The following is an 18,273-nucleotide window of genomic DNA, read 5'->3' on the forward strand; positions in this document are numbered from 1 at the left end:
TCCAGTTGGTCCGCCTCATGGTCCAGTTGGTCCGCCTGGCGGTCCAGTTGGTCCGCCTCATGGTCCAGTTGGTCCGCCTGGCGGTCCAGTTGGTCCGCCTCATGGTCCAGTTGGTCCGCCTGGCGGTCCAGTTGGTCTGCCTGGCGGTCCAGTTGGTCCGCCTCATGGTCCAGTTGGTCCGCCTGGCGGTCCAGTTGGTCCGCCTCATGGTCCAGTTGGTCCGCCTCATGGTCCAGTTGGTCCGCCTGGCGGTCCAGTCGGACCACGTCTCTGTGGAGAGACACTGGAGGCTGAAAATGTCGTCATGATGTGCTTTAGTTCTACTTTTACTTTCACCTCCCCTCTCTTCAGGTTAAAGCTGCATTTACAAGAAGAGAGTCTAGAATCAGAAACCCGTGTGTGTGGGTGTGTGTGGTGTTTGTGGTGTGTGTGTGTTTGTGGTGTGTGTGTGTGGAAGCTCCAGTTTCATTATGTTCCATTCAGCCGCTGTAAATGAGATTTTGGTTTCGTTTCTCTTTAATCCAGAAAGTTTCCAGCAGAAATCAGTTCCTGCTAAATCTACAAGCTGGTCTGGAAACGTTTACTTTGGATGTTTTCATGGACTTTCTTAAAGACTTTCTGGAACACGACACAACAACCTTTCTTTCCTCCACACAGTTATCTACGTCTGTCTGCGTGTTGATGGCGACAGTTCCATTCATCCATCTTCCTAACCGCTTAGTCTGATGAAGGGTGGTGGGGGAGCTGGAGCCTATCCCAGCAGTCTTTGGGTGAAAGGCGGGGTACACCCTGGACAGCTCGCCAGTCCATCGCAGGCTCCAATTCCATGATGTTTTTTAATTCAGAATTATAATTTTGTATTAAATAATTCAGAATTAACATATTCTCCTTCGAGTTTAAATGAAAATAATAATTTACAAGAAACACGTCCTGACTTAATTCCTCTTTAGAAAGGCAGGTTGGGAAGGGTTCTGATTAAATGGAGGGAGCACTGCTTCTTGTCTTTTCAGTCGTAACCATAGACTGGATATGAAAGATGGACGGAGCGGTTAAAAGTGAAGCCTATGCGGAAGTACCAAAACATGCAGTTCCCCCTTCATCCACTAGGGGCTCCAAAACAGAGCAAATCCCCATAGACTCCCATGTTAAAAAGACCAACTTCACAGCAAAAATAAACATGTTTACAGCAGGAATAAACATGTTTACAGCAGGAATAAACATGTTTACAGCAGAAATAAACATGTTTACAGCAGGAATAAACATGTTTACAGCCTGGTTCAAACTTTTGGTTTAATAGGTCATGACAACTTCAACTTCATGACAACTAGGGGGGGAGTGAATTTTTCTAACTCGCCCGTTTAAAAGTAATTTAATCTCGAAGTTCTGCATATTTAGGGGCGTGTCCTTTTGATTGACAGGTACCCGATCTCCCGCTTCAAGTCAGAAGAACGTAGAACAACCGCAGTTTTTAGCCGGTTAACAATGTAACTTAGCTTTAGCCCTCTTATCTCCGTTAGCTGGTTAGCTCCTGTTATCTCCTGTTATCTCCGGGTTAGCTCTTAGCAAGCTCCAAGCTTTCTGTAGCTAGATCACAATCATCCACCATGACGCTCACAGCCCCCCTCTCAGCTCCACCTCTTTGCCCATATTTGTATTTTCCAGGTGAGACGACATGCATGCCCCTGCCAAGATGGTGATGGTAGGAACCGCCCACCGAGGTTCAGTTCAGCTCTTCAGAAACCTACGGGTGACGTCACGGAGGCTCCGCCCATCTCTTTATATACAGTCAATGGTCGTAACTTGTAAAAACTACATAATAAGTTCCAGTTTCACCACTATTTTTATTATAAATGTGAAGTAGCAGCTCAACACCAGCATACTACTTCACTTTCTGCAGCATCTGAGAAGGAGAAGAAAGATAGACCACCGAACACGGGAGGTAAAACAACGGGCGTCATCGGGACAGGACGAGGTAACGAGCATGCTCAGAACTACCGGAATTAACTTAGAGCGGAACGAAGGTTTACATGACAGAGGGATTAAATAGGAGGGACCAGGAGGGTCCAGGAGGGACCAGGAGGGACCAGGAGGGTCCAGGAGGGACCAGGAGAGTCCAGGAGGGACCAGGAGGGACCAGGACATCAAAGAGGTGACTGTCCACATAGTCTGCACTGATAATGAGCAAAGTGAGCGACATGAGTCAAACTTTATTTTTAACTCCTGTCAAAACAAAGAGACACAACAAAACAATAAGATACAAGACATAAAAGACGTCAACATGTCCACATGTCTCAGAGGGACGAAGGTCCAGACAGAAACTGTTGCAAAGGCACTGAATGACCTGCTGATCCTGATCACATGACCAGTGTGAGGATGAGTGGTTTCTGTGTGGTGCTGTGATGGACTGGTGACCTGTCCAGGGTGTTCCCCGCCTCCCCCAGTGACTACTGGGACAGACTCATGTCCAGGATCTGGGTTCTCTGTGGGGACGGTGCTATTTCCAAGTTCCACCAGAGGGGGCTGTTGGACCAGTACCTGGAGGGTCACTGATGATCTGGAACTGCCAGTCACTCGTCACCTGCGCGCTGAGGTGGTAAAACCCAAACCTTGGTGTGTGTGTGTGTTTGTGTGTGTGTGTGTGTGTGTGTGTGTCTTCCCTGTGAAACGTTACTTATTCTCCATGTTTTCCAGAAACCTGGGTTTTCCTGAGCTCCCAGTTGTCTCCAGTGTGAATAAATCCCTGATGTCCATCTCTGGGAATCCTCTCTGCTGGGACAACGTCCTCTGGTCCTCTGTCCACAGCGGGCCGCCCTCCGCACCTCGGAACAACCGTCACTGTGCAGCGTCTCACCTGGACTGGTTCCGACTTCATCCATCCCTCCTCATCCTCCTGGTCATTTACATCGTACATCTAAATCCCAGGTTCTCCCCGCATGTCCCGTCCTACCCCAGCCCATGTCTCTTTACAGTGACTCAGCAGTTCTGATGTCTCCTTACAGTGACTCAGCAGTTCTGATGTCTCTTTGCAGTGACTCAGCAGTTTTCATGTCTCTTTACAGTGACTCAGCAGTTCTGATGTCTCTTTGCAGTGACTCAGCAGTTTTCATGTCTCTTCACAGTGACTCAGCAGTTCTGATGTCTCTTTACAGTGACTCAGCAGTTCTGATGTCTCTTTACAGTGACTCAGCAGTTCTGATGTCTTTTTATAGTGACTCAGCAGTTCTGATGTCTCTTTACAGTTACTCAGCAGTTCTGATGTCTTTTTATAGTGACTCAGCAGTTCTGATGTCTCTTTACTGATGTTCTATGTCTCTTTCCCGCTTCATGATAAATCCTAATAGTTCCTTTTTAATTGGATGAGTGAACACTTTGTTCATGGAAACTTGTGGGAATGTTTTAGTGTGAAAACATCAACTGTCCGTCCCGAAGAGAGACTTCGTGTTTATCCAACTATGTTGTGGACACTTCCCGTGTGAGGAGCTGTATACGTCTCCGCAGCTCCTCCCGACCCGGAGCTGGATGCTGGTCCTGCAGGGAGACCGCCGGCCGGGTGGGGGTCCTGGTCTGGGAGACCAGCTGGCAGAGGACAACCGGTGTCGGTCTGCAGAATAAGAATCAGGTAGTTTAGCTTCCTCTCATCTGAACAGCAGTTTTGTAAAACAAGCTGACATGTTGATGTTGTGATGAGAGCTGAATCAGAGGAAGGAAGCCTGTTGTCTTTTTTTTAAAGAAAGAAAACACCTCGCAGAGAAAAAGAGAGATAGAAGGACAAAGAAGGAAAAAACAGACATATGCATAAACGTACGCATATACACCCATATGCATTTGCCTATACAGACGCATGTACCTACATATTCACACACATAGACACAGACAGGCCAATCTTAGATTCTTATTCCCCCTGCAGAGGACTAGACTATCAACTGTCAAGAACACCATAAACTATCAGGTTAAAAATGAATGGGAGACAAAGAAAACAAGCTGCTGTTGGTGAATAATCCTGTAGACGACTCAGTGACTGTGTCACATGCAGAACATACAGAGTGGAACGTGTTCAGAGAAGAGAGATCATGCCAATGTGGCCCATTCGCTCCCGCACGCCCTCATCTTTCCTTCCCAACATGTCCCCTGTGGGAAGCCCCTGGGGGCGTCGCACACGGGACATGTTGAGGGGCTGTAACCCCAACATGTTGGGAGAGGGACCGCTTAAGTAGCCCCGCCCACCATACACTGCATGACCTGCCCCCGAAAACATGTCCATGAGTTGTCAGTGTGTTTTGTGTGATATGGTGACTAAGTGTAATTAAAACTGGGAGGTGGGCCAGTACTGGGTGCAGTGATCAAGACCACCTTCATGGCCTCTCTCACCACCCAGCACACTGTGCACACTGGCACTAGGCACGCCCATATTCCCAGGGACCCTGAGGCCAGGACAAGCAGGAGCAGCCGCCCCAAAAGCCAGAGCCCTCACCAACGCCAACCAAGGAGCGACCACCGGCCCCAGGAGACACCAACCCGCCACATGCAAAGGGCAGCAGGAAGGCAAGGAGGGTAAGGGGCAGCAGAAGGGGACCCCAGACCAAAAGTCCACCGTCCCCACACCCATCCAGAACACTCCCCACTCGGAGACATGCTGGAGTCCTTCCTTGCCTACACCCCAATAAGTTACCACACACACGCCTATCACACAAACACCTTTCTCACCTATGTCCTACCCTCTTGATAACCACTACCCCTCCACCCTCATACACACATACCACTATACCTCCACCCACATGCACCCCAACACTCCTCTATATGCCCCTCTATCCTCCCATCCCCCATACATACGTACCACTATGCACCCATACACTTGCACCCTCACACACATTTATATACACACTTGCACCCCAACACTCCCCCAACACACACGCCTAACCGCATCACCGTGTATCACTACACTCCCCCATACATCCCCCTTACCCCTCATCCACTTGCAGCACCACACTCCCTCATACACACACTCCTACCCTACCACCACACTTCTCTACTCTCACACACCACAACTCTCCTCCATACATACCCCATACACACACGTATACACATACACACACACACACACACACACTCACACACACACGCACACACACACACACACACACACCGATCCCCAAACGTTTTGGTCCCGGGTCCACAACCAGGCACCAGAGCATGGACTTGCCCCCCACCACAGTGGCAGATCCAGGTCAGCCCAGCCCCCCACAGTGGAGGAAAATGCCCCCCACCCCCAAGAGACAGAGGACAGCCCCGGGCACCGGAGCCCAGGACTCCCCCCCCCCAGCCCACCCCGCAGTGGCCAAATTCTTTGCCAGTGACCTTGCCCCCCGAGGCAACCCCAACCACTGACCCACGCAAGGGCTCCCCCCAGGGCCGGGAACCCAGCAACCCCATTGTTGAGGCAGGCAAGATCCCCACTCAGGGGTCCACCACTGACCCACAGCCCCCAGAGACCTCCAACCCGCCCCCAACCCCCAGTGCATCGAGGTCACACCCTATGTTATTTTCACCCAAGTGACCCAGTAGGCACAGTGTGGGGTTTGTGGTTATATTACACTTAAACCAGTCGGACAGATCTTGACATACCTGAAGCCAGAATCTCTGGACAGGTGGGCAAGACCATAAGGCATGATAGTAGTTGTCAGTTGTGTTGTCAGTGCAGTGTGGACAGATATTTGAGTGTAACAGACCCGTCTTGAACATCCTGTACCCTGTATAATGAGTTCTATGCAGAATTTGGAATTGTATTATTTGCATGTTTGAATTCTTTTAAATGTGTTTGAACAGATTTGTGACCATTCATTTTGATTAATATGACTGGATAAGTCTGCTTCCCATTTAGAAGTTGGGAGAGAGATTGAATCTTTTAGCTTTGATAGTAATCTATATATTTTGGAAAGTAGCTTTGGGGCATTGAGATTGAAGAATTCTGCAGCCCTGATAGGTAGCTGTACGTTAATTGATCAGGGGTGTATTTCTGACCTATGATAGATTTAAGTTGGTGGTATTCTAAAGATTTTGTCTTGCTGATTTCATATTGTGAAGTAATTACATCAAAAGGCAGAAAGTTTCCATTTTCTATCATATGTTCTAACTGCTTTACTCCTTTATTCTTCCACTGAAGGAAGGTTAACATCTTTCTGTTTTGCAGGATGTCAGGATTGTTCCAGATGGGTGTGAGCTTACATGGAATAAGTGCAGACTTGGTTACTTTCAGGAATTCCCACCAAGCCATTAGAGAGGAGCTGATGTTAATGCTTTTTAAACACTTATACGACTTGATAGTTGAGCTGATGAATGGTAAATCAGAGATGACTAAGGCTAAGTCTCAATTCTATCTTTTACCCCTTCCCCTAACCCTTCCCCTAACCCTCGGCCCCCCAGTGGAGGGGTAAGTGTCAAGTGGTGAAAATGTTCCCCTAAGAAATGAGACACCACTACACTGTGACGACGTCATCAAGCTGCGGCAGTCTAGCTGCTACGCAAACAGAGGCAACAACTGATTGTTTTCCAAGATGCCGTTGTCGTCAGCCGTGCTACTTTCTGTTGTCTGGGTATATCTCCCATTTTTTGTCTGCTTGTTGGCCAGTCACCTTTCCTTCCAACCACACCTCTTTTATGAATGTTCTGTTTCGAAAGTAGAAATGTTTTGTTTGTTTTCATCAGCCCAATGCATTCCATTACAAGGGTCAGATACAAGTTGTCTATGAGATACACATGCATAGCTTGATTTTTTTTTTAAATGTAGAAATAAAGACTGTAGTAGTAATTGTATAAAAATTTTTAATGCTGTGTAAACTGCATTAACGGGAACTACTGTCCCTTGAACGTTGTTTTGCAGACATTGTATTCACAACATGGGAATTGAACGTGTAACTTCTTTATGTAATTAGAACTTAATAGAAGCTTTTTTAACAGAAATTAGTCCAAGAACAGGAATGTAAACAATAAACTCCTCTTTTTCTGCTCTGTAGTGGATAAGTGCCCTCATGTGTTCTGGCGTCCCTGGTTAAAACATATGATACAATTTAGCACTGTGCACAAAAGTAAAGGGAATGCTACAACATTTTAGTTTAGCTTATAATTAAGTTTTAACATTCTTATATTAACCCATATTTATCTTTCTTTTTAGTTAATTTTATTTATTTATTTATATATTTTATATATTGATTTACATAGTATAGATTTTATTATTTTATTTTAATGGATTTTATTTTTGTTTAGTTATCACTCCAGCTCTCTCCTCATCGGGGTCCTCTTCGCCGAGGGCTGCCCCTGCTCTGACTGCATGGGTGTTGCTGTGGGGGCTGTCCCTGTCTGGTGGGTCGGGATCCAGCGCTGCAGCTTTACGGTTGTGGCGTGGGTCCTGTCTGCCCGGACCAGGGTGGCCCCCATGGTGATGGCCTGGGTGGTCTTGGTTGGGGGCAGCCCTTTGTGTAGAGGCTCCCTGAGAATACCGTTTCCTTATCTGGTGCACATCTGGTGCAAATGCACCTGGCCATTCATTCATCTTCTTTTAACTGTTACAGGGCAAATAGGGCATGGGTGAGGGTGGTTGTGGGTGGGTGAAAGGGGATGTGTATGTGTGTTAGTGTTTTATCTATTTTGATGTAAATTGTTTTATAATGTAAAGCACTTTGTATTGTTTTTAAGCACGAAAAGTGCTATACAAATAAAGTTTGATTTGATTTGATTTGAACATATGAAAGAAAACAGCGACAGTGGTTTTATGCATTCATATATCAAACCAGCAGTTCAGCTAATGCTAGCCTCTTGTGATAACTGTAGCAAACTGTCACAGAGCAGAACATACGATTGTAAAATAAAATGCCGTAATTTCACTCATTATTAAATCGTATTTTAATGCTGAGAATACTTAAATTTGTAAACCTCTTTTTCAGCATTGGTAGACATGTTTCCGGTGAACGCGCTGTACAGGAACTTGGCAGCCGTACACTTCTACCCCTTCTCCATGAAGTGTGGTCCTGGAAAATCTTCACTTTAAGGGGTGTGTAGCCCTCACCCTTCCCCCTTAGCCTTTGTCCAAAGGAGAATTGGGATACCCCTTCCCCACCACAATATGGAGGGATAGGGCTAAGTGGAAGAGCTAGGGGGAGAATTGAGAATCACCCTGTCTTCACACAATGCTAGCTCTACATTTAGCCATGGCTCATCTAGAGAACACGGTTTGAGCCACTTGGAGATGCATTGCAGCCTGTTACATAAAAAATAATGATTGAAATTAGGCATGTCCAACCCACCTCTGTCTTTGGTCTGTTGTAAAGATTTTAGACTAATGCAGGATGGCTTGTTTCTCCAGAGAAATCTGGATATGTGGGAGTCTAATGAATTAAACCAAGTGGAGGACGGTTTAGTGGGGATCATTGAAAAGAGATAATTAACTTTAGGTAGAACCATCATTTTAATGGTGGAAACTCCCCATAAGTGATATGGGCAAGCGGTTCCACCTTGAGAGGTCATATATTTTTAAGGTCACAGTTAATGGGCATTGCTGTAGTCTTTAACCAGTTAATAGAATAGTCTGATATTGATGAGAATTTATTAGTGTGATTGTCTGATAAAGAGATGCTTGTGAGTTCTAAAGGAAAAGTAAAACATCATCAGCATAAAGACTTATTTTATGTTCTACATTTTTAGCTTAAATCCTTTGATTTCTTTATTCTGTCTTATGGCAGCTGCCAGGGGTTCGATAAAAATGGCAAAGAGTGATGGAGAAAGTGGGCAGCCCTGTCTGGTGCCTCTCTGTTAGCAGAAGCTTGGAGAGATTCGATCATTAGTCTTTGTTTAGAGTTGCAAATAAGAATTTCCAATTTACACGGTCAAAAGCTTTTTCTGCATCTAAAGAAATAACTGTGGACTCCAGATTAGGGAGAGTTGAATAATCTATTATGTTAATTAATCTGCGCATGTTAGTGTAGGAATGTCTACCTTTTATAAAGCCTGTTTAATCAGCGTGAATAATGGAAGGGGTTATTTTTTCTATCCTTTTGGCTAAAGCTTTGCTGATTACTTTGAGATCTGCATTTAATAATGAAATTGGACGATAACTGGATGGAAGTGCGGGTCTTTTCCTGCTTTTATTAGTGCTGTAATATTAGCTAAGTTCATATTCGGGGGTATTCTGTTTTTCATTTATTTCTGAAATCATGCTGTAAAAGGTTGGAGCCAGTGTTGTCCAGAATTCTTTGTAGAATTCAGCTGGAGAACCATCTGGACCCGGTGCTTTATTGCTTGGCATGTGCTGGAGAGCTTCATGGAGCTCATGAACTGAAATGGGTGAATCTAGAGCCATTTTATTTTCCTGATTTAATTTTGGGAGATTAATATCACTAAGAAACTGATCAATATTCTCATCTGTTGAGTTTATTTGTGATTTATATAATGTTTTGTAAAATTCTTTGAAAGTATTGTTTATCATGTCAGGATCATGGCTGATATTTCCTTCTGAATATTTTATCGAGGAAATTGCTGTTTTCTCCTTATTTGCCTTTAGCTGGTTAGCCAGGAACTTTCCAGATTTGTTGCCACGGGTATTGGCTCCGTGACGGGTGGCCGTGCTGCTGCAGGTCGGGCTGGGTGCGGGTCCTGGGCTGTCCCCTGCTTCTCGGGGGTGGGGGGTCGGCTCTGCTGGGGGGGGGGGGGGGGGGGGTGGGGGGTGGGGGGGGGGGGGGTGGGGGGGGGGGGGGGGCTGACCTGGACTTGCTGCTGCAGTGGGGGCAGGTCCGTGCCCTGGTGCCCGGCAGAGGGGCCCGGGCCCAAGATAGTTGAGGATGGGGGGGTGCCTGTGTGTGTATGGGGTGTGTATGGAGTGTAGTGGTACATGAATGTATGGGGGGTAGGGGTGCGTGTATGTGGGAGTGTGTTGGGGCATGTATGTGTGGGGGTGTAGGGGGGGTACGTATGAGGGAGTGTGGTGGTGTATATGTGGGGTGTTGTTACGTCCCGGCTCGCTATGGGGGACGGCCGCAACATAAATTAAAGTGTGCCAGATTTAATTGGAGTTTTAGGGAATTTTATTGTCCCACACAAAAAGGAAAAACAATATTCACCCGAGAGGGAGGGGCAGGTGGTGCAGCTTAAGTACAATCAAAGCAAACCCAAAACAAAAAGCACAAACTACTGTCAGTTAACCATCCAAAACAATCAAGACAGAAAAACACAAGGCTAAGCCCAAAACTATACACACAAAAAACAAGAAGGCATTCAAAGAGCACAAAAACACAAACAAGCACCACCAGCTACCCAGATAACAAAACCAACCAAAACTACACAAAAAGCCAACAGCAAGATGCACAACAAGGCTTAATATTTTCACAGGAAACAGCAACCAGTCTGCGAGGGCAAGCTGTATCCAGAACCACAGCTGCCGCGGAACGAATAAGTTGCAGGTCCTTTATACTGGAGTGGAGATGTGTTGAGTCTTGATTGGTTCTGAAGGCAGCCAATCAGCAATACAGATGAAGGGGGTGTGATGAGGAGGTGCCAATCCGAGCCAGGTGATGCTAGTGGAGGTTGTCCATGCTGTGAGAGAGGATTTATTATAGGAAAGTGGTGGCAGCTGTAACAGGTGTGTATAGAGGATTGTAGCGGTACATGAAGGTATAGGGGGTGAGGGGTGTGTGTATGGGGGAGTGTGTGAGGGGTGTTGGGGTGGAGGTTTAGGGGACTGTGTGAGTACATGAGTGTGTGTGGGAGGTGTGGGGTGGTTTATATGTGGGGGATTTATGGGGAGTGTAGTGGAGCATGAGTTTGTGGGGGGTAGGGTTGTGTCTATGGCGGGGTGGGGGTGTTTGGGCATGTATGTGTAGGGGTGGAGGTTTTGGGGAGTGTGATAGTACATGATTGTGTGGGGGGTTGGGGGTGTGAATGAGGGAGTGGGTGTGTGTGTGTGTGTGTGTGTGTGTGTGTGTGTGTGTGTGTGTGTGGGAGGGGGTAAGGGCTTGTGTGTGGATAATCTGGTGTTAAATGCATGGGAGATAGGGGTGTGTATATCGAGGAGTGTCGAGGTGCGTGTGTATGAGGGGGTAGTGGTCCGTGTGTAGGGGGGAGTGGGGGGGTGCATGTGTAGGTCGGTGTATGGGGGGGTGAAGGGTTGTGATTAGGAAGGGGGGAGGACTTAAGTGAGAGAAGTGGGGAGTTGTGGTGGTTTGTTCTAGGGTAGGTAGAACCTTGATGGCCTTTCCACCCAGCGCCACGTGCACACCTCCCAATACCCTGCCTGTGTGTGATGGGGGGCGGGGAGGAAGAGGGGTCGAGGGATTTAAGTCTGGAGGAAGGTGAGCTTTCTTCCAGAAGGCGAGCCGCCAGCAGCACTAGGCATGCCCCCCCTCCCAGGGCCTCCCAAGGACCAGGACAAGCCGGGGACAGCCATCCCCGTAACCAGAGCCTTCGGCGACTCTAACCAGAGAGTCATCACCGACCCAAGAGGGGACCAACTCACCACACGCAGAAGGGGGGCATGAGGACAAAGAGGAGACGGGGCGGCAGAAGGGGAATCCCAGACCGATGGTCCACCGCCCCCTCACTCACAGAGGACACCCCCACCTGGGGACATGAAGTCCCCCCTTGTCCACACATCCGCCACTGTCTCAGCACACACACCTACAGACACACACACACACTTCCCGACACATACAGGTCCACCCAGCCACCCATTCAGCCCACCCTCAAAACCATCAGCCTGACCCCCACGTCACATCCAAATCCCCCCCCATCCATCACATCTACACTTATCCACCAACCCACCACACACATGCACCACCCACTCCCCCATACATACACCCCTGCTGCATCGCCCCCCCCCCCCCCCCCCCCCACACACACACACGCATCCATGCTAATTTATTGCTGAATTACATAAGTGAGTCTCCTATCAGAGAACAATGTCTGCCTTCATTTCCTGCAACTGATTAAAGATTTTTAACCTCTTCTCCCTTGTACCAGCTCCACGCACATTCCAAGTGACAAACCTGTGTATTCATAAACTGACGAAGATGAAGGATATTTGCATATTACTATAGCATGTGTCTGTGTGCAACCCACTGCTTGTGCACCTGCTAACTGTGTACAGGACCTGGATTTGTACGTAAAGTGTCTCCATGTGTGCTTTCCTCATCCGTATGAGTGTGACCGTGTGAAAGAAAGGAAATCGAAAAAACATATTTGTATCGGGGGCGGTGTGGTGGAGACGGGCAGTGAAACTATTAACTTTTTTTTTTTAAACTACAATTTTATCGATATGGCATGATAAAGTGAAAAGTAGATTAAAGCACATACCAACAGGTTAGTAGAGCCACGTAGTGATGTTCGGGTCGCGGTACAGCGGTCCACTGATAAGTAGTTTGTCCACCGCGATGACAGCGCGACTCCTTCAGCGATGGGTTTCTTCCTGATGGGGAACAGGACTCTTCGCCGATCCAGGATTTCTTTAGGAAACTGGTCATTAACTCCGTATGGAAGACCACGAAGTTCACGACATTGACTCTTCACCTGCTCTTTCTGTTTGTAATTAACAAACTTTGCCACGATGGGTCTTGGTCTGCTGGCACCAGGGTTTTTTTCTCCCAGACGATGGACTCTGTGGAAGGAGAGGTTTTTCACCGTTGCTTCCGGGAGCTTCAGAAGAGTTTGGATGAAGGTTTTCACTGTGGTTTCGGGTCCTCCTCGGTCTGCTCCGGGATCCCCGGAAACACCAAATTCTCCCTCATGCTCCGAGCCTGCAGATCGATCACCGTTTCCTTAATTTTTTTGTTTTCGTCCGAGAGTCGGGTCATTCCCTCGGAGAGGAATTTTACCGACTCTCTGTCATCTTCCAGCTGTTTGCAGATGTGTTGCTGCTTCTGGGACTTTGCATCAGTTTCATCAGCAGATAGAAAACGCAGCTCCATGACATTTTATAGGTTTTTCTCCAACTTGGTTTCAAATTTAAACTGCTGCTACATGTGTATCTTTTTATTTATGAAATATAGATCAACTGTTATCCACAGCAGAAAAATATCTCTTAAAAATCTTTATGACAGCGAGCAAAAAAAAACATGACTAAGCATTGCCTTAGCAAGGACCCAGCTACTAGAAGACAGTATATGGCCATCGTCAATAGTATTTATAATGTGGAATGTTTGAGACTCCAAACAGAAAAAGGTGATACCCTTTGGGAAAAATGGGAAACATATCTAATAGGTAGGGGAAACCCTTGAAGGAAGTATTATACCTTCTCTCTTGTTTATTTATTTATTTTTCCTCCCTCTGTTACTGGGAGAGAAGGTGGTTTTGGTTGATGGCAGAAGCAGAATTTGGGTGTTGTGGGAGACGAAATCAGAGACGAAACCGGGGATCGTTTTATAATTGTGACACTTGTTTATACTTTTTTGACTTGATTTAAGTTTCCCTCTTAAACCCCAGTTTGTTTATCTGTGTTCATTTTTTCTTTTGTAAAATACATAATGACTTCAAAATAAAGTTTAAACAAAAAGTTCAAACTGTTGAGACACTTTTAGCAAACAGAAGAAGAAGAAGGTGTCTGAGCCCGCCTCAGACCAGCAGCCCGCTGACAGAAACCCCCTGCGGCTGTTGCGTAGCAGGAAGTGGCTTTCCTCCACTCCGACAGGCTCGGCTTGGTCTTCTGTTTCCACATGAAGCCATGAAGGCAACATCTCTGCTGTGGCTGCTCTGTAAGTATAACCTCGGTCCAACCATGGCTTTTATATTTCACATTTTATATTATCCTACTTATCGTCCTGTGCGGCGTCCTGTCTGGTGGCAGACAGGACGCCACGGCGATCAGGCAGGAAGCGGACTGGTGGAAGAACCACAAGCTGCTGATGGAGCGTTTTTCCTTCTGTCAGAGGAGACTTCAGCTCCTCCTTCTGTCAGAGGAGACTTCAGCTCCTCCTTCTGTCAGAGGAGACTTCAGCTCCTCCTTCTGTCAGAGGAGACTTCAGCTCCTCCTTCTGTCAGAGGAGACTTCAGCTCCTCCTTCTGTCAGAGGAGACTTCAGCTGCTCCTTCTGTCAGAGGAGACTTCAGCTCCTCCTTCTGTCAGAGGAGACTTCAGCTGCTCCTTCTGTCAGAGGAGACTTCAGCTCCTCCTTCTGTCAGAGGAGACTTCAGCTCCTCCTTCTGTCAGAGGAGACTTCAGCTCCTCCTTCTGTCAGAGGAGACTTCAGCTCCTCCTTCTGAGCTCCTCCTTCTGTCAGAGGAGACTTCAGCTCCTCCTTCTGTCAGAGGAGACTTCAGCTCCTCCTTCTGAGCTCCTCCTTCTGTCAGAGGAGACTTCAGCTCCTCCTTCTGTCAGAGGAGACTTCAGCTCCTCCTTCTGTCAGAGGAGACTTCAGCTCCTCCTTCTGAGCTCCTCCTTCTGTCAGAGGAGACTTCAGCTCCTCCTTCTGTCAGAGGAGACTTCAGCTCCGTCCAGCCGCCGTCGTGCTGGAGACGTTTTCCTCCAGTCAGGAATGAGGAAAGTTCCTGTCACATGGAATCTGTCTTCCTGCAGCGTCTCTCTGAGTCTTTCTGGAAGCTGACCTGTGTCTGATTTCCCCTCAGTGCTCGCGTCACCGCCTACATGCAGATCCCTTCCAGGTTGGTGACTTTTTCCACTTGATGGTTGACGATGTGTTTGTGGTGCGACTGCATCCGAGACGGCGGTGTGTGTGTGTGTGTGTGTGTGTGTGTGTGTGCGTGTGCAGCGGAGTGTGTTTCCTCTGACTGACGGAGGTGTGAACTCCATCTGCTGTGTTGGCTCTGCAGCAGCATCACCCCAAACCTCTGCAGCCGCTCCATCATTTCCACACCAGCTGGAAGGTTTTATTCCACTCTGCAACACTGACATTATGAAACCTTCAGAAATAAACTTTAAACCTTTCGGTACAAAACATCAGCTGGTGTAAAAGTCTCATAAAAATGTTTAAAAGCTTCTTCACATCAGATCTTTTCAGCAACTTAACATAGACATGTTATGTTATATTAAAATGCATTTTAGGTTTTTATGTCAGAAGAAATCCTGATTTCTTTGTTTTTTCATTGAAAACAGACGGTGAACAATAATATGTGAAGATTCAAGTGTCTGAAAACGTGTTTAAAATGAGAGTCAATGTGACCAAAGTGGTCCAGCGGTACAGCGTTATGTTTGTCTCATATTCTATCCAAGTATTCATGTTTAAAGGGTTCCTATTCTGGTATGTGGAGTTTTCTGAGCTTTCTACAGTGTTACAGTGTTGAATCCTCATCAGACATGTGAACGACACTGTTTTTTATCACCTAAACGCATGTTTGAGTTTTAGCTTGAGTTCCAGCACGCTCTCCATTCGGTTTCCATAGCAACGAGAAACGCGTGGTTTTAGAGAGTTTTTTCTACGTGGAAATCCTTGTGACGTCCCGGGGGATAAGGTTCGGTGATTGGTTACCTTCTACTGGTTAACAAGGGCATGTACAAATACATCAGGCGGGTGGAAAACGTGGGATAAAGTTATTTCCAACGATGGCTGGTGAGTTTACCAAAGAGAGACATCCTGCTGCATTCGTTGCTGTGGGTTGCTGTTTTCCACTTCGTTTTCAGGCTCTGATTCAGGTTCCAACATGTAGGGCTGTATGCTATGTGTTGACATTGTAGTTTGTTTTTTTATTGAGTTCATATGAGCCTAATCCTTCTGTTTATGAGATGTTACAATGACGGTGAAAGCAGGTGCGGTGCACGCTCCCGATGTAGTGCAGCGGCGGGAGGCGGGGCTTAATGCGGAAGAGTCTCAATCCACTCGTTTTGCCCGCAGGCTGATCTGACAGCCTACGGAGAGGGTCGGTCTGAAGTAAATAAAGCCATTTGTGACAATAACTCCATCAATCCCAGCCCTTCTGGTCTCAGAAATAAAAATAAATGAGCCTGAAATGCACAGAATAGTTCCACTTTAAACATAATCATAAAAGAAAAACATGGTCTGATTTCATCCCGTTAGGCTTTAAACTGAAGCAGAAAGTACACGTTTGGGACTTGAAGGCACCTCCAGGGATATGACTGATCCTAAATTTAAACTCAGATTATCATGAATCTTTTCAGTGACTTTAAATGAAATCAGAAAACTCCAGATGTGTCACCATTGCATGGACGTTTCTATTAAAACCTATTTCCTTCCAGATCCATGATGCTTATTGGTCCACCTTTATACCGAACCACATCCAGAAGTCTGGGTTATGTCCTGACATGATGTGGTGCTTTGGCCAGTTTATGGATAATCCCATAAAAACACCCGTAACTTTGCTTTGTTGTTGTTTGTGCTCGCTTTGACTCTGGTTGGGGTTTCTGTACCATGTGTGTTTTTAATCTTGACCTCATGCTTGTCTTTTGTCTCTATGTTGTGATTTGGAGTCACGTTTCAGATGTTTTGTCTTTCATGTTGTTGTTGTGTTTCTGTCACTGGAAGCATCACCGAGTTGTTTCAGAAACGTTTTGTAGTCGTTCTGATCGCTTCTCTGTTTCCTGAGTCTCATCACAGTTAAATGACAATGTCTGCTCCATGATTACGTTGTTTATATCTTCCTCTCAGCTCGTCTGACCATCAGTCCCAGCAGATCTCAGGTTTTTGAAGGAGTCTCTGTGTGTCTGATCTGTGAGGACGACGACGGCTCTGCTGGATGGACGGTGAGGAGAAACACAACCAGAGACACCAGGACTCAGTGTGACGACTGGGGAGAAGCGACTAATTCTTCCTGTAGCATTGATTACATCGACCCGTTTGACACTGGAGTGTACTGGTGTGAGTCCAGAGAGGGAGCAACCAGTAACAGCATCAACCTGACTGTCACTGGTAAGATGAGACTGTGGAGTTAGTGGTGATGAAGCTGTGTGGAAATGGATGAAATGCTGGAGTTTGTCTCTGTGTTGAGGTGGATCAGTGATCCTGCAGAGTCCTGTCCTCCCTGTGATGGAGGGAGATGACCTCACTCTGAGCTGTCAATCAAAGCCTCCCTCCAACCTCCCAGCTGCTTTCTATAAAGATGGCTCCCTCATCAGGACTGAGTCTACAGGTCACATGACCCTCCACCATGTTAGCAGGTCTGATGAAGGTCTCTACAGGTGTAGCATCAGCAGTCATGGAGAGTCTCCACCCAGCTGGATCTCTGTCACAGGTGAGGAGAGAGTCATGAAGAGGAGTGACGTCTCCAAGACGTTCAGAGTCGTAAACTCAAAGCTTAACGTTAGTCTCAGAGCAGATGTAGCTCCATGTGTCCTAAAGATCCCGGTGTGTAGAGGCGGAAATCACCGGTTTGATCATGATATATTATGTTGATTTAACGAGTCGATGCTGGCTGATTTCCCAAATCCCATTTCTGTTCATGTCAAACTCACAAAAAGCAACTTGAATATGATTCAGCATTTTTATTCCTGAACTTTTAAATCAAAATCTTTTCCCAAAACAAAGTCAGTAATGAGCAGAAACAACATGGCAGTGGACATGAAACCTTTAGATCTGGCTGGCGTCCTCCATCAGACCGTCTCATGTTCAAACAGCTTCAGCAATGCTCCAGTTCTTCTCTCCTTCCTCTGCCAAAGTATGTCAGCCAAAGTAAAGTTCTACACACCACAGCAGAGAAACTGACCTGGTTCAGACGGAAATGTTCATTTTCACATCACAGCCACTGGTGTTGAACAGGAAGTGATCTACAGCCGAGCTCATTGTAGCTCAGAGCGCTTGGTAAACATCACGTCCGGGATATTTTTAGCTGTTCGAAGCGCGACTGAGGTGACCTCAGGGTTTCTAGTGAAGTGATGAAAGGGAGAAGAATCAAAGAATTTGGCAACAAGACGTGGAAAAAGACTGTCAAAGTTTTCATGCATTGTGTGTTTGTAATCATGGCTAAAGGTTCATAAATCGCTTTGCAGACGGAGTTACACGACTGACGTGGGATTGGGAAGATGGTGCACTGTCAGGGATAACACCTCCACTCCTAACCTGAGAGGAAGGGGAAGGAGACTTCTGAGTCATAGAAAAACTCTGTTCAATGTCGTTCCTACCAAGAGAAACTGTTTTCTTACTGTTGTGCTCAGAAAACTGGAAGAGAAGCAAGATTTTTGATGGTGGGGGGTTAGGTTTGGCAGACAGATAGAGCTGCGTGTCATCTGCATAATGGTGGACATGAATATTATGTTGAAGAGGTGATAGACAGGTGAGAGATGGAAGCAGCTAAGTAGTACCAAACAGATTCTACAGCAGAAACAATGTAGAAT

The 18,273-nt window shown here is 46.6% G+C and overlaps 1 protein-coding gene across 1 annotated transcript in view; it reads left to right on the plus strand.

Moving 5' to 3' along the window:
• Window positions 1-14,664: 14,664 nt before the first annotated feature.
• The window catches only part of LOC306769329 (Fc receptor-like protein 3), a gene marked incomplete at both ends in the record, with an annotated part of 12,228 nt that continues 8,619 nt past the window's right edge, over window positions 14,665-18,273 (plus strand). The window contains 3 exons of the mRNA XM_079257895.1: window positions 14,665-14,698; window positions 16,592-16,852; window positions 16,932-17,174. Coding sequence (XP_079114021.1) covers window positions 14,665-14,698; window positions 16,592-16,852; window positions 16,932-17,174 — 538 coding nt within the window. The remainder of the gene's footprint in view (window positions 14,699-16,591; window positions 16,853-16,931; window positions 17,175-18,273) is intronic.

The sequence above is a fragment of the Telmatherina bonti genome, assembly GCF_933228915.1.
Source record: "Telmatherina bonti genome assembly, chromosome: 18".
Taxonomy (NCBI): domain Eukaryota; kingdom Metazoa; phylum Chordata; class Actinopteri; order Atheriniformes; family Telmatherinidae; genus Telmatherina; species Telmatherina bonti.